Source organism: Pongo pygmaeus, chromosome 14 (genome assembly GCF_028885625.2).
Source record: "Pongo pygmaeus isolate AG05252 chromosome 14, NHGRI_mPonPyg2-v2.0_pri, whole genome shotgun sequence".
Classification (NCBI taxonomy): domain Eukaryota; kingdom Metazoa; phylum Chordata; class Mammalia; order Primates; family Hominidae; genus Pongo; species Pongo pygmaeus.
This window is the reverse complement of record NC_072387.2, coordinates 49,133,516-49,147,991: the sequence shown is the minus strand read 5'-3', so window position 1 is coordinate 49,147,991 and position 14,476 is coordinate 49,133,516. Positions and strand designations below refer to the sequence as shown.

The 14,476-nt window shown below is 43.5% G+C and overlaps 1 protein-coding gene across 1 annotated transcript in view; it reads left to right on the top strand.

The window, feature by feature from the left end:
* The window catches only part of FOXO1 (forkhead box O1), a 110,872-nt gene extending 99,258 nt beyond the window's left edge, over nucleotides 1-11,614 (top strand). The window contains exons 2-3 of the mRNA XM_054446024.2: nucleotides 6,522-7,873; nucleotides 8,347-11,614. Of these exons, the coding sequence (XP_054301999.1) occupies nucleotides 6,522-7,859 (1,338 nt within the window). The 3' untranslated portion in view covers nucleotides 7,860-7,873; nucleotides 8,347-11,614. The remainder of the gene's footprint in view (nucleotides 1-6,521; nucleotides 7,874-8,346) is intronic.
* The last annotated feature ends 2,862 nt before the right edge of the window (nucleotides 11,615-14,476 follow it).

Genomic DNA, 14,476 nt, shown 5'->3' with positions numbered 1-14,476 from the left:
TCTAAAGTGAAGACAGTAATACCTGCCTTATAGGGCTGTTGCAAGGATGGAATGAGATGTATTGACAGCAGTAAACTATAAAATAGATAGTTTATATAATAAACTATAAAATAAATATAAAAATATAAAACACAGGGTATGAAGGCCATCTAAGGGTTTCATGAGCAAGGTGTATTCAGCCTTAAGTTGAGGTTTTGCATTATTTTTGGTTAAATATAAAGACCAGGGTAATCATAGAACTGCCAAGCAGAAAGAAATGTAGAATGTAGCGGTGGTGTGGAGACCCCTGGCTGACAGGTAGTGGTCTTTATATAGGCTGAGGGACAGGCTAGATGCATGTGAACTGGCAGCTCAGGTTGGAAGACAGGAGTTGGGGATGTGAGAGTCCAGGCCAGGGTGAAGAGAAGTGGCTGGGAAGGCAGCCAGGCTCAGCTCTTAGGAGGCAGAGAGCTGCAAGCAGAGGGTGGGACCAGGTCTCTTTTTTCAACCCAGTCTTGAGGGATGGGGGCAAAGTCAACCTAGACTTGATTTAGAGCTAGTTCTGCTCTCTTGATCATCTTTATTGGGGCCTTCAGTCTCCTAGAAGGCTACTGTGATAGACTGACTAGTGGTCTGTAAATGGTTTTTATTAAAAAAATCACATACCCTTTTTGATAAAACGTATTTGTTTATACACTTTAAATATATCGTGTATATTATATAATACATTCACAAATAAGAATTTTAAAAGAATGAGATAAAAAATTTAAAGTAGTCCAGGCGCGGTGGCTCACGCCTGTAATCCCAGCGCTTTGTGGAGACCGAGGCAGGCAGATCATGAGGTCAGGAGTTCGAGACCAGCCTGACCAACATGGTGAAACCCCGCCTCTACTAAAACTACAAATAATTAGCTGGGCGTGGTGACAGGTGCCTCTAATCCCAGCTACTCAGGAGGCTGAGGCAGGAGAATCGCTTGAATGTGGGAGGCAGAGGTTGCAGTGAGCCAAGATCAAGCCACTGCACTCCAGCCTGGGCAACAGAGTGAGACTCTGTCTTTAAAAAAATAAAATAAAGTCAAAGAAAGTTGTAAAGATTTCATCCTGCACTTCGGTGGCTGATGATTGCCTTAGACAGTGGGTCTGGGAGCATCCTGGGGAGGGCATGTGTCCTCAGGGGTCTCTGGGGACCAGCCTCAGCACTTTACTTCTTCCAGCCACAGAGGCAGAACATCGGAACTATCCTTCATGGAGCTTCCCAACTGGTCTTTTGAGGTCCCTGCTCTGCCAACCCCTGCTGCTGCTCCGCACATGCTGGCTGTGTCCAGAGTTCGGAGGCCCCTGGCCCCAGCAATGTGTGATGCCTGCACATGTGGCTTGGCTGCAGCACCTTGAGAAGACTTAAATATTCTAGTGACACTGGCTGACCAGGGCACTGACAGACTCACCTTAGTATCTGAATCAGTTCTGAGGCAATATCTAGTGTGAAGAGAAAAATGAACTGTTTTTCCCAAACCAGTCAGTCTTTCCAGTAATTAACATATAAAAAAGCCTCATGTTAAGTGAGAGCAGTGCAACATTTGGTTATAAAGAAATAAGACTAATGTTTATGACATACATAGGTCTGTAAAACACAGACATATGTTATTTTATGGATGCTATTATGCCAGTAGTGATAACAGTAACATTAGCTAATAGAGATTAAGGTAAGCCTTTCCACGCATACTATCTCATTTAATCTGTGCACCAACCTTGTAAATGTAGGAAATACTAATCTGTTCAGCAGATACTTGAGTGCTGTGAGGTGTGGTGTTGGTGCTGTGAGGATACAGTGTACAAGAAGACAGACAAAGGTCCCTGTGCTCACTTGAGCAGCTCACAGTGTAGTGGGAAGTCAGGCATGCCCCCCCACCACCCCAGGGATCAGACATAATGGAATCATAATGAGGGGTGAGTAAGCAAGGTCCCATGTTAGAGCTGCAGGATGAGATGAGGTCCTCAAGAAATGCTTCTGGAGGGGACAGTTGGGCTGAGACAGAAGCTGGGGCATGGAGGGCAGGGTGGCAGCCTTTGGAGAGAAAAGGTCTGTGTTCCTGGACAGTCTGTGGGTTGTGTCGTCCTATTAAGTGGCTCTTTACGTGCACTTATTTTCTCCCCAGGTAGATCAAAAGCTTCTGGAGGGCATGTTCTGTGTCTCATTCCTTCATGTCTTTCACTACTCCTTGCACAAAATAGTTTCCAGTAAATGTTAGTTGACATGAATTGGTATTCAAATGGATAGTTAAAAGATGTGTAGTGTGTAAGACACCATATCTTCCTTGTAATTTTTTTTTTGGGGTCAAGCAACAAACATTTATTGAGGCTATGATATTAGAAATTAAAGACAAGCTTTAGCCCATTTGCTCTTTAAGGAGCTCAGAATCTGAACATAGAACAGCCAGCAGAGCAGGTTGAACAAACAAGTACACCATGTCGGGGTTCCCCGACTCCCCCATCTGTGGAGCTCATTGGGTCAGGCTTCCCAGGAAGCACATGCTGCACTGCTTGGGGTGGCCAGGCATGCAGATGGCAGACGGGGTGTGTGCAGAGGCTTGTGAGTGGGGCTGCAGAGAAACAAGCTAGTGGAGAGGTGATTGGCTGGCTTGTGTTTCTCTAGTGCTGTCATGTAGAAACGCTGGATTTGGGCAAGTGATCAACAGGGCATGAGCCTCTGTCCTGACACCCTGCCTCTGTCCTCAGGTAATATTTGTTTAGAGTTCAAGGGCATAGTATTTCAGAGCCCAGCAGTCCCACGCGGCTCTGCTGCGAAGTCCCTCTGGTGAACTGCTCTTTCATCCAGCCTCTCCTGTGGCCAGTAGGGGAGTGCAGACACAACGTCGTTAATAGCAACACATTTTTACAAAATTTACCTTTTCAAACCCCACCCCCTAGAAACCGTAGCTGCTTTAATGTCCCGCTGGCTGTGTGAAAAACAGGAATTTATGTAACAAGTCCTGCACAGCAAACCTTTTCCTGTTCGGAAAAAATTTTAATTGTTGGCAAAGTTAGGAGACAGCTCTGTTACTCAAAGAGCGACCTGAAATGTCCTCTTAGAAAAATATGTAATATGATGTTTTGATAAGTAAGAGACTGCTGTGGCTTTTTTTTTTAAAGTCTAAATTAGTATATGTCCCACCTGAGTTAGTGAACGCTTCTTGAATGTTTTAAAGATTTCCTTATTATGTCTCCTGCAGTCTTTTTAAAAATGACCCCCAGCTGGGCTTGCCAGTGATCTGACAGGCTTATCATGAGAGAGCTTCACCCCTTCTCCCCAAGTCAATGCAACAACCAGGAAGCTTCTATCTGGGAAGATCTTTCTTCCCCCTTTATCATTAACTAAATGTGACAGGGACAGGAGTCAAGCTTCCTCTCCTCCAGAGATTTCATCGGAGCTTATCTGTGTGTCTATTGTGTTCAAAGAACAAAACTGTCATGATGGAATATTGTGCAAATGCCTGGACTTCCAGTGTATAGAAAATGTCAGGGTCAGAGTGCAGGACTGCATTCCAGTGCTACCCCAAGTGCAGGCCTGCTGATCTTAAGGAGGAATTAAGAACTCGGTTCGGCTGGGGTTGGTGGGTACAGCAGACAAGGCTGTGGCTCTGTGAGCATGCGTGTGTGTGGTGCCTTCCCATAGGAATTTGGGAATCTTAGGGGAATGAAATAGGATGGGAGGGAAATGTACTCCCTGGCCTCTTTTAGGGATTCTTGTACCGACTCTAAGCCCCTGGCCCTCCTCACAGCATGTCTCGAGGTGAGGGTAGATCTTGGGTGCGGAGGAAGGCGGGGATTCTTGGGAAGAGGAGACAGTCACTGCCATCACCACACACCTGCTCCGCTCCAGCCGGGCTCCGGTGGTGTCTTCCTTGCTCTCACGCTTCACTGTATGCTCTGGCAGGAGGGCTTGTCACATAGCTGCTGTGTTGAAATCTTTAGGCGGAATGCAGTACAGAGGGTCAGAGGGCGTTTTGAAATGTGGATTTCTCAGCCCTGACTGCTGGGCCTTACCCTGACTTTTGCATCTCCCTTTAGAAAGTGAGACCTCTCCATTTTCTCTCTTCTACCACCTTTTAATGAGAGAGCTTCACCAACACGGCTCCCAGTTCGTGTTGGAGCCAGGCCTCATCCTGCTGTGCAGAGGCTTTGCTCAGGCGCAGTGGTTGGCACTCAGGCCCGGGCGTCCCATGTCAATGGCATGAGGATGTGGGCGCTGTGGCTGCACCCCTGGGTGACCACAAATCCAGCCAGAGCCTTTTTGTGGTTGAGAAGAGGGGCCGCAGAGATGCAGGGGGCATGGTCAGCTGAGCCTTGCATCCAGTTGGCAGAGGAGGCCAAGAAAGCTGGGAGACTGTGCACATTCCAGGGTCTTAGGGCACCCAGAATCCCACTCCTTGGGAGCAGACCTCTGAGGAAAGAGGCTGCTGAATGAACAAGGTGTAGTGGCTGTGTGCCCTGTACTGTGCTGGGGGCCAGAAGCTATAAGACAAGGCCCTTCCTCCTGGGGAGCTCCCAGCGTTTCCCTCATCTCCTTTTCCATGTGTCCCATGGACTCCCCTGAACGCCATCTTACCATGTGTTGTAGAGGAGGTGAATCAAACCATGGCTTTCTCATCTGCAGCCTGGCTCTCGTGTTTCTGCTGAAACTTGGAGAGACCACCTCTGGCCCCTTTCACCATATATTTGCAGTTGTGGGTTTGTATCTGTACTACTTCTAAGCTCCTATACATACCACACTGAATAGGAATAGAGAAGCAGGACTTTGGGGGCGCAGGATACCACTATTCTAAGTTGGGGTCTAATATTCCCTTCGTGGTGACTGCTTACATGCCAGGTACCACTGAGCATTTTTATGTATCTCATTTAATACATGTAACAACCCTGATAAGGTTCTGTAATTTATCCCTGCTTTACAGGTGAGGAAACTTAAGACACATTAGGGGCTAGGCAGCTTCCCAGGGTCACCTAGGTAAGTAAGTAGCAGAGCCACCCAAGAAGTACTCAGAAGAAAAATTGTTGGTTTTTCTTCCCTAGTTGGCCTAGGGATGATAAACATGGCATGATTAGTCATGAAGCTGCGCTAGCTCGAGTGTTAGAGCTCTTTGCATTCTCTGTCATTTCTTCCCATCCCAGGTTGTCTGTTTGGACAGTGTAGCCCCTGGCTCCGTGGAGGTGTGTCATGGAGTTAGTTGGTGCATCCTGCTCATACTACTGGTCATTGGTAGAACTGGAGGGTAGGGGCACTACTTGAATTAAAAAAAAATTTCTTTTGGCAGGTCAGCTTTCTCAAATACAAAAGCAATGACTGTTTTCCTTACATTCACTTGTATTTGCTTAATGGGCTTTAAAGATGTGAATGAATCCAAGTCTTATTAATTTGGGGCCTTTAATTCTTGATCAGCTCTGTATTTCTATATTCTTTTTTTTTTTTTTTTTTTTTTTTTTTTTTTGCGACAGAGTGTTTAACTCTTGTTGCCCAGGCTGGAGTGATCTCAGCTCACTGCACTCTCCTTCTCCTGCCTCCGCCTCCCAAGTAGCTGGGATTACTGGCGCCTGCCACCACACCCAACTAATTTTTGTATTTTTAGTAGATATGGGGTTTCACCATTTTGGCTAGGCTGGTCTTGAGCTCCTGACCTCAGGTGATCTGCCTGCCTTGGCCTCCCACAGTGCTGGGATTATAAGTGTGAACCACCATGTCTGGCCTATATTCTATATATTCTATATTCTTTCGTCTTTTTTGTTGCTGTATGTGGGCCCAGTAATATAAAACTTCTTTATGTAAATGGCACATGTTCAAACTGAAGAGAATTGGCAGTAGTTTTAAGGATAGTAGAATGGAAGGGGTTTTTGATAGCAGTTTGATACAGAGTACTATTGTAGCTAAGCAAAATTTAAGCATTTATTAAAACCAATTCCTGTGATTTTTCCATAAAATATAGCTGTATAAAAGAAGGTATTTACAATACTTTTTATTAAATTTTGTCCCTTCATTAAATTAAGACACAGATTTTTTTTTTTTTTTTTTTTTTTGAGACCGAGTCTCACTCTGTCGTGCAGTGGCATGATCTCGGCTCACTGCAAGCTCCGCCTCCCAGGTTCACACCATTCTCCTGCCCCAGCCTCCCGAGTAGCTGGGACTACAGGTGTGCACCACCACGCCTAGCTAATTTTTTGTATTTTTAGTAGAGACAGGGTTTCGCTGTGTTAGCCAAGATGGTCTTGATCTCCTGATCTCATGATCCGACCGCCTGGGCCTCGCAAAGTGCTAGGATTACAGGCGTGAGCCACCGCCCCCAGCCACAGATATTGTTTTTAAGATAAGATACTATTTATTCCTGGGCTATTTGAGATCTTTTGTAGTGGCTTCAGAGCCATTAGGACTGTTCAGATGGAAATCTGTAGCACACTCTTAAGATTTTTTACTTGTTTTCCATGTAATACATGTAGAATAGTAAGTTTTGCAAGCAGAGAAGTATTGTACTTCTAATAAGATGTTTTGCCTTACAGAATTCAATTCGTCATAATCTGTCCCTACACAGCAAGTTCATTCGTGTGCAGAATGAAGGAACTGGAAAAAGTTCTTGGTGGATGCTCAATCCAGAGGGTGGCAAGAGTGGGAAATCTCCTAGGAGAAGAGCTGCATCCATGGACAACAACAGTAAATTTGCTAAGAGCCGAAGCCGAGCTGCCAAGAAGAAAGCATCCCTCCAGTCTGGCCAGGAGGGTGCTGGGGACAGCCCTGGATCACAGTTTTCCAAATGGCCTGCAAGCCCTGGCTCTCACAGCAACGATGACTTTGATAACTGGAGTACATTTCGCCCTCGAACTAGCTCAAATGCCAGTACTATTAGTGGGAGACTCTCACCCATTATGACCGAACAGGATGATCTTGGAGAAGGGGATGTGCATTCTATGGTGTACCCTCCATCTGCCGCAAAGATGGCCTCTACTTTACCCAGTCTGTCTGAGATAAGCAATCCCGAAAACATGGAAAATCTTTTGGATAATCTCAACCTTCTCTCATCACCAACATCATTAACTGTTTCGACCCAGTCCTCACCTGGCACCATGATGCAGCAGACGCCATGCTACTCGTTTGCGCCACCAAACACCAGTTTGAATTCACCCAGCCCAAACTACCAAAAATATACATATGGCCAATCCAGCATGAGCCCTTTGCCCCAGATGCCTATGCAAACACTTCAGGACAATAAGTCGAGTTATGGAGGTATGAGTCAGTATAACTGTGCGCCTGGACTCTTGAAGGAGTTGCTGACTTCTGACTCTCCTCCCCATAATGACATTATGACACCAGTTGATCCTGGGGTAGCCCAGCCCAACAGCCGGGTTCTGGGCCAGAACGTCATGATGGGCCCTAATTCGGTCATGTCAACCTATGGCAGCCAGGCATCTCATAACAAAATGATGAATCCTAGCTCCCATACCCACCCTGGACATGCTCAGCAGACATCTGCAGTTAACGGGCGTTCCCTGCCCCACACGGTAAGCACCATGCCCCACACCTCGGGTATGAACCGCCTGACCCAAGTGAAGACACCTGTACAAGTGCCTCTGCCCCACCCCATGCAGATGAGTGCCCTGGGGGGCTACTCCTCCGTGAGCAGCTGCAATGGCTATGGCAGAATGGGCCTTCTCCACCAGGAGAAGCTCCCAAGTGACTTGGATGGCATGTTCATTGAGCGCTTAGACTGTGACATGGAATCCATCATTCGGAATGACCTCATGGATGGAGATACATTGGATTTTAACTTTGACAATGTGTTGCCCAACCAAAGCTTCCCGCACAGTGTCAAGACAACGACACATAGCTGGGTGTCAGGCTGAGGATTAGTGAGCAGGTAAGTTCACACCAATATCAAAAGACCTTTTGAAAAATAGAACTTAAAAGCGAGGAACACAGTAACTTGCCATGGTTAGCACATCTTTGATGTCAACTGACTGCCCTTGCAGAGAGGGATCTTTTATCATTCATTCTCTGTCCTTTTTGCAGCTTACAATTTTCCTTCTGAGCTTACACAGAAGGAAGCTTCCTTTAACTGCTTTAAAGATTGCTTTTTGACAGTTCGATGGCTGCATCTTTTTAGTAGCTCTTCAATAAATGAATACATTTGATATAAATCAAATGCTGAAGGGTTTTTTGTAAAGTAGAATTTTCCCCATTGAATGATTTTAGAGCTGTTTGAGAAAGCTCTAGCTTTTTGCCCCTAAGTATGTCTGTCACTCTTAACATGTTAAGTTGAATTGACTTTAATTTGGCTATATTTTCATTGTGTGTGTATGTGTGTGTGCGTATGTATGTGTTTTTTCCTAGGTTACACTTAAAAGTACTTCAGATTGTCTGACAGCAGGAACTGAGAGAAGCAGTCCAAAGATGTCCTTCACCAACTCCCTTTTAGTTTTCTTGGTTTAAAAAAAACAACAACAAAAAAAACCCTCCTTTTTTCCTTTCGTCAGACTTGGCAGCAAAGACATTTTTCCTGTACAGGATGTTTGCCCAATGTGTGCAGGTTATGTGCTGCTGTAGATAAGGACTGTGCCATTGGAAATTTCATTACAATGAAGTGCCAAACTCACTACACCATATAATTGCAGAAAAGATTTTCAGATCCTGGTGTGCTTTCAAGTTTTGTATATAAGCAGTAGATACAGATTGTATTTGTGTGTGTTTTTGGTTTTTTTAAATATCCAATTGGTCCAAGGAAAGTTTATACTCTTTTTGTAATACTGTGATGGGTCTCATGTCTTGATAAGTTAAACTTTTGTTTGTACTACCTGTTTTCTGCGGAACTGACGGATCACAAAGAACTGAATCTCCATTCGGCACCTCCATTGAACAGCCTTGGACCTGTTCATGTTGCCACAGAATTCACATGAGAACCAAGTAGCCTGTTATCAATCTGCTAAATTAATGGACTTGTTAAACTTTTGGAAAAAAAAAGATTAAATGCCAGCTTTGTACAGGTCTTTTCTATTTTTTTTGTTTATTTTGTTATTTGCAAATTTGTACAAACATTTAAATGGTTCTAATTTCCAGATAAATGATTTTTGACGTTATTGTTGGGACTTAAAAACATTTTTGGAATAGATATTGAACTGTAATAATGTTTTCTTAAAACTAGAGTCTACTTTGTTACATAGTCGGCTTGTAAATTTTGTGGAACCACAGGTATTGGGCAGCATTCATAATTTTCATTTTGTATTCTAACTGGATTAGTACTAATTTTATACGTGCTTAACTGGTTTGTACACTTTGGGATGCTACTTAGTGATGTTTCTGACTAATCTTAAACATTGTAATTAGTACTTGCATATTCAACGTTTCAGGCCTTATTTGGGCAGGAAAGTGATGTATAGTTATGGACACTTTGCGTTTCATATTTAGGATAACTTAATATGTTTTTATGTATGTATTTTAAAGAAATTTCATCTGCTTCTACTGAACTATGCGTACTGCATAGCATCAAGTCTTCTCTAGAGACCTCTGTAGTCCTGGGAGGCCTCATAATGTTTGTAGATCAGAAAAGGGAGATCTGCATCTAAAGCAATGGTCCTTTGTCAAATGAGGGATTTTGATCCACTTCACCATTTTGAGTTGAGCTTTAGCAAAAGTTTCCCCTCATAATTCTTTGCTCTTGTTTCAGTCCAATTGGAGGTTGGTTTTGTAGTTCTGCCTTGAGGAATTATGTCAACACTCATACTTCATCCCATTCTCCCTTCTGCCTTGCAGATTAGATTACTTAGCACACTGTGGAAGTTTAAGTGGAAGGAGGGAATTTAAAAATGGGACTTGAGTGGTTTGTAGAATTTGTGTTCATAAGTTCAGATGGGTAGCAAATGGAATAGAACTTACTTAAAAATTGGGGAGATTTATTTGAAAACCAGCTGTAAGTTGTGCATTGAGATTATGTTAAAAGCCTTGGCTTAAGAATTTGAAAATTTCTTTAGCCTATAGCAACCTAAACTGTAATTCCTATCATTATGTTTTATTACTTTCCAATTACCTGTAACTGACAGACCAAATTAATTGGCTTTGTGTCCTATTCAGTCCATCAGTATTTTCAAGTCATGTGGAAAGCCCAAAGTCATCACAATGAAGAGAACAGGTGCACAGCACTGTTCCTCTTGTGTTCTTGAGAAGGATCTAATTTTTCTGTATATATCCCACATCACACTTGCTTTGTCTTGTATGTTAATTGCGTCTTCATTGGCTTGGTATTTCCTAAATGTTTAACAAGAACACAAGTGTTCCTGATAAGATTTCCTACAGTAAGCCAGCTCTATTGTAAGCTTCCCGCTGTGATGATATTTTTTTTGAAGATCATTGAACAATCACCACTCTATCCATCCTCATTTTGGGGCACTCCAAGACATAGCTGGTTTTAGAAACCCAAGTTCCTCTAAGCACGGCCTCCTGGGTATGTAACTGAACTTGGTGCCAAAGTACTTGTGTACTCATTTCTATTACTACATACTGTCACTTTCCTCCCATGCCATTACTGCACCATAATACAAGGAACCTCAGAGCCCCCATTTGTTCATTAAAGAGGCAACTACAGCCAAAATCACTGTTAAAATCTTACTACTTCATAGAGTAGCTCTTAGGAAAATGTATCTTCCTCCTGAGTCTGGGTAATTATACCTCCCCCAAGCCCCCATTGTGTGTTGAAATCCTATCATGAATCCTGGGTAGCTCTCTGAGAACAGTGAAGTCCAGGGAAAGGCATCTGGTCTGTCTGGAAAGCAAACATTATGTGGCCTCTGGTAGTTTTTTTTTCCTGTAAGAATACTGACTTTCTGGAGTAATGAGTATATATCAGTTATTGTACATGATTGCTTTGTGAAATGTGCAAATGATATCACCTATGCAGCCTTGTTTGATTTATTTTCTCTGGTTTGTACTGTTATTAAAAGCATATTGTATTATAGAGCTATTCAGATATTTTAAATATAAAGATGTATTGTTTCCATAATATAGACGTATGGAATATATTTAGGTAATAGATGTATTACTTGGAAAGTTCTGCTTTGACAAACTGACAAAGTCTAAATGAGCACATGTATCCCAGTGAGCAGTAAATCAATGGAACATCCCAAGAAGAGGATAAGGACACTTAAAATGGAAATCATTCTCCAACGATATACAAATTGGACTTGTTCAACTGCTGGATATATGCTACCAGTAACCCCAGCCCCAACTTAAAATTCTTACATTCAAGCTCCTAAGAGTTCTTAAATTTATAACTAATTTTAAAAGAGAAGTTTTAGTTTGGGAATAATCATTCATTAAAAAAAATGCATTGTGATTTATGCAAACAGACCAGCCTGGCATTACAGTTGGCCTCTCCTTGAGGTGGGCACAGCCTGGCAGTGTGGCCAGGGGTGGCCATGTAAGTCCCATCAGGACGTAGTCATGCCTCCTGCATTTCGCTACCCGAATTTAGTAACAGTGCAGATTCCACATTCTTGTTCCGATACTCCCTGAGAAGTGCCTGATGATGTTGATGTACTTACAGACACAAGAACAATCTTTGCTATAATTGTATAAAGCCATAAATGTACATAAATTATGTTTAAATGGCTTGGTGTCTTTCTTTTCTAATTATGCAGAATAAGCTCTTTATTAGGAATTTTTTTGTGCAGCTATTAAATACTTAAGTCTTGTCAGCCACAATGTTGTGGTTTGTTCAAATCTGGTATTTCCTTTGGAGGAAAAGGGGAACAGCCCCTCTGGGACCAAATCATAGTCCCCTGAGATGGGGAACAAGTACAATCCTTGATAAAATCCTGGAATACTTCATCTTTGGAATGTCTGAAACTACATCCGGTTCAGTAATTACTAGGCATATTAAGTCTTATGTCAGAACAGACTCTGCTAAAGGTAAAAACACCTTGAGGGCAAGTTAGGAGGATCTGGCTAGGAAGTCACAGAGCAGATACGGTGGATGGAGTGGTAGAACCCCCATGGCTAAGGTCGTAAGTGCTCCTCCAGTCACTACGGCACACCTTGCTGAAGGGGGAGGATCAGCCCTCCTTTAAGTGGCTGTAGATGGGAAGTTTATGTTTGCTCTTTTCAGAAGATGTCTGAGGAATGAGCCAGGATTAGATTAAGATGGTTAAGATGCATTTTAAAATCATTGTGAAGCCCACTTTCTCCTAACTTCTGACTTTCTGACCAGACAAGTGAATGAGCTGGAGAAGCAAGGAAAAAGATTATTCTGTTTATCTGTGTAGACACTGAGGGTCCATCCCGCTTTCAGAGTATTTTAAAATTTACCCACTTTTGGAAGTGGAAACCCTTTCTTTAAAAGACATGATAGCCAGAAGCCCAATGTATAGAAGAGATGAAAGCATCTACCCCCATCCCCTGGGGCTCATGCACAGTTCAGTGTGAAAACTCTAGATGTAGTCCAAATGAGGAAAAACCCCTTGCTTATACCCTAGAACTCTAACCAGCTAGCCTTTCATAACTCTGCACATATATACAAAACTGCACGTCCAATGTCATTACTTGAGGCCAGTTTCCAAGTTTTACATTAATTGATAAGCAACATATAGCAGGAAGGTTTCCCTGGGAGACCTCATAGGAGGAGCTCAGTGTTAGACTTTGTAGCCGGACAGGCTTCCTTCCTTGGACAGTTATCTAGGCCCTTGATGTGACCAGAGCTGATAATAGAATCAGGATGTGTACCTAGGCTTGTTTCTTGACCTGTGAATCGGCCACACTGGAAGACCTTTGCCTTGGCTATTGTTCTCCATGTTTCAGGTGACCTATAACAATGACACTACACTGGTTGGTGGGTTAGGTAAGGTAGGTGGAGGGCTGTTCCACTGGATATACCATGTTTAAAAGTGGCAGTCTCTGAAGCAGACATCATCATGTACACATCAAACCTTGTATCATCTAGTGGTGCTCATTCTGGGCCCAGGTGTATGAAGGTATATTCCTGGTAGGTTTCCTTATTACAGTTTGTTGTTTTGGTGTAAAAGTTGCTTTGGTGAGAAATAGTTTAGCACTTAAATCACACCAGTTACATTTATTGAGAAAATTATTGGGAAAAAGTGATTGGGGTACAAGTCCACTTTTCAAATCATAGACTCTGGGGTGTTTTTTAGTTTAAGTAACTAGAAAAAAAATGGAATTTTCAGTGGACTGGAAAGGGAGGTAGCTATATGCAGGGATAAAGGAGAAGAACAAGTAGTCCTGGGTGGTGGTGGGTAATACATCAGGCAACCAGACGTGAAGTGGAGCCGTAGGCCTTGGGAGGAAGCTATGGAGTGTCGCGGGGGCATCCGAAAGCTAGAGAGCTTTTGACGCCAACGGGGAGAGGGGGCTTTCTGTTCAAGTGCCTGGCTTTGGTGATGTGGCTGTGAGAGGAGGGAACTCTGTACTGAGAAGGCATTCACCTGTTAGAAGAAGCAGAGTAAAACAGTTGGGGCTGGCTTTTTCTTGCTTGACTGGTGGCAGGACACTTTTCCACCCCTAGGCCCTGGCCCCCATATTTCCACGAACTCCCAGGCTGAAGGAAATTTCTTGCCTTTAGTACCTTACTCACGCCATATCTCCCCAAAGTGATTCTTGTTTTCTTGGAAGCCACTGGTGGAAAGTAGAGATTTACATCCTTCAGGAAGAAGGTCGCTTGTTATTTGTCCGTTACATGTTAACTTCTGTGAGCTTAAATCCCCGAACAAGTAACTTTGAGAAAGAATTCCTACAAAAACACATTGCAGATGGCAGCATGGGAGCCCTGCTGTGTTCTTGTAGTTGCTAGAGTTTCCGCAAACATACTTGGCTTGTAAAGTACTAAAATTGCTGCCCAAGTTGGATGACCTTAGATGAGATAGCTGCTTAGAATAAGGCTCACATTTTAAACCAGATTTTTCTCCCCTGATGAATTGGGATAGAGAGGAAGTCCATTTGCACTTTAGCACTTGGTCCCAGAATAAGCCAGAGATGCCCACTTCTTAGTCTGTGCTGGTGTCAGGGACACTTGCAGTGTTTGCAGAGTGGGAAGCTCTGATGCTTGGGCAACAATTTCCCCACAGGTAAATTGAGGATACCTTCTGTTACCTGCCTCACAGGTTTGATAGGAGATTAGAGCGATGAGGTAATGTCTGCGAATGGTTTCCTGTGTCAGGGAGAAAGCCTGCACAGCTGAGTGGTGTCATCTTAGGTAATAGTAGGCCTTGGGATATTTCTGTAGTGGGGCTTCTGACAGCATCTCCCTGCAGGATAAGTGAGAGAACTATGTGGTTCATCCCCAATGTTTTTCTGTTTTTTGTTTGTTTGTTTTGTTTTGTTTGAGACAAAGTCTCACTCTGTCACCCAGGCTGGAATGCAGTGGTGCAATCTCTGCTCACTGCACCCTCCACCTCCAGGGTTTGGTTGATTATCATACTCCAGCCTCCTGAGTAGCTGGGACTACAGGCGTGCACCACCACGC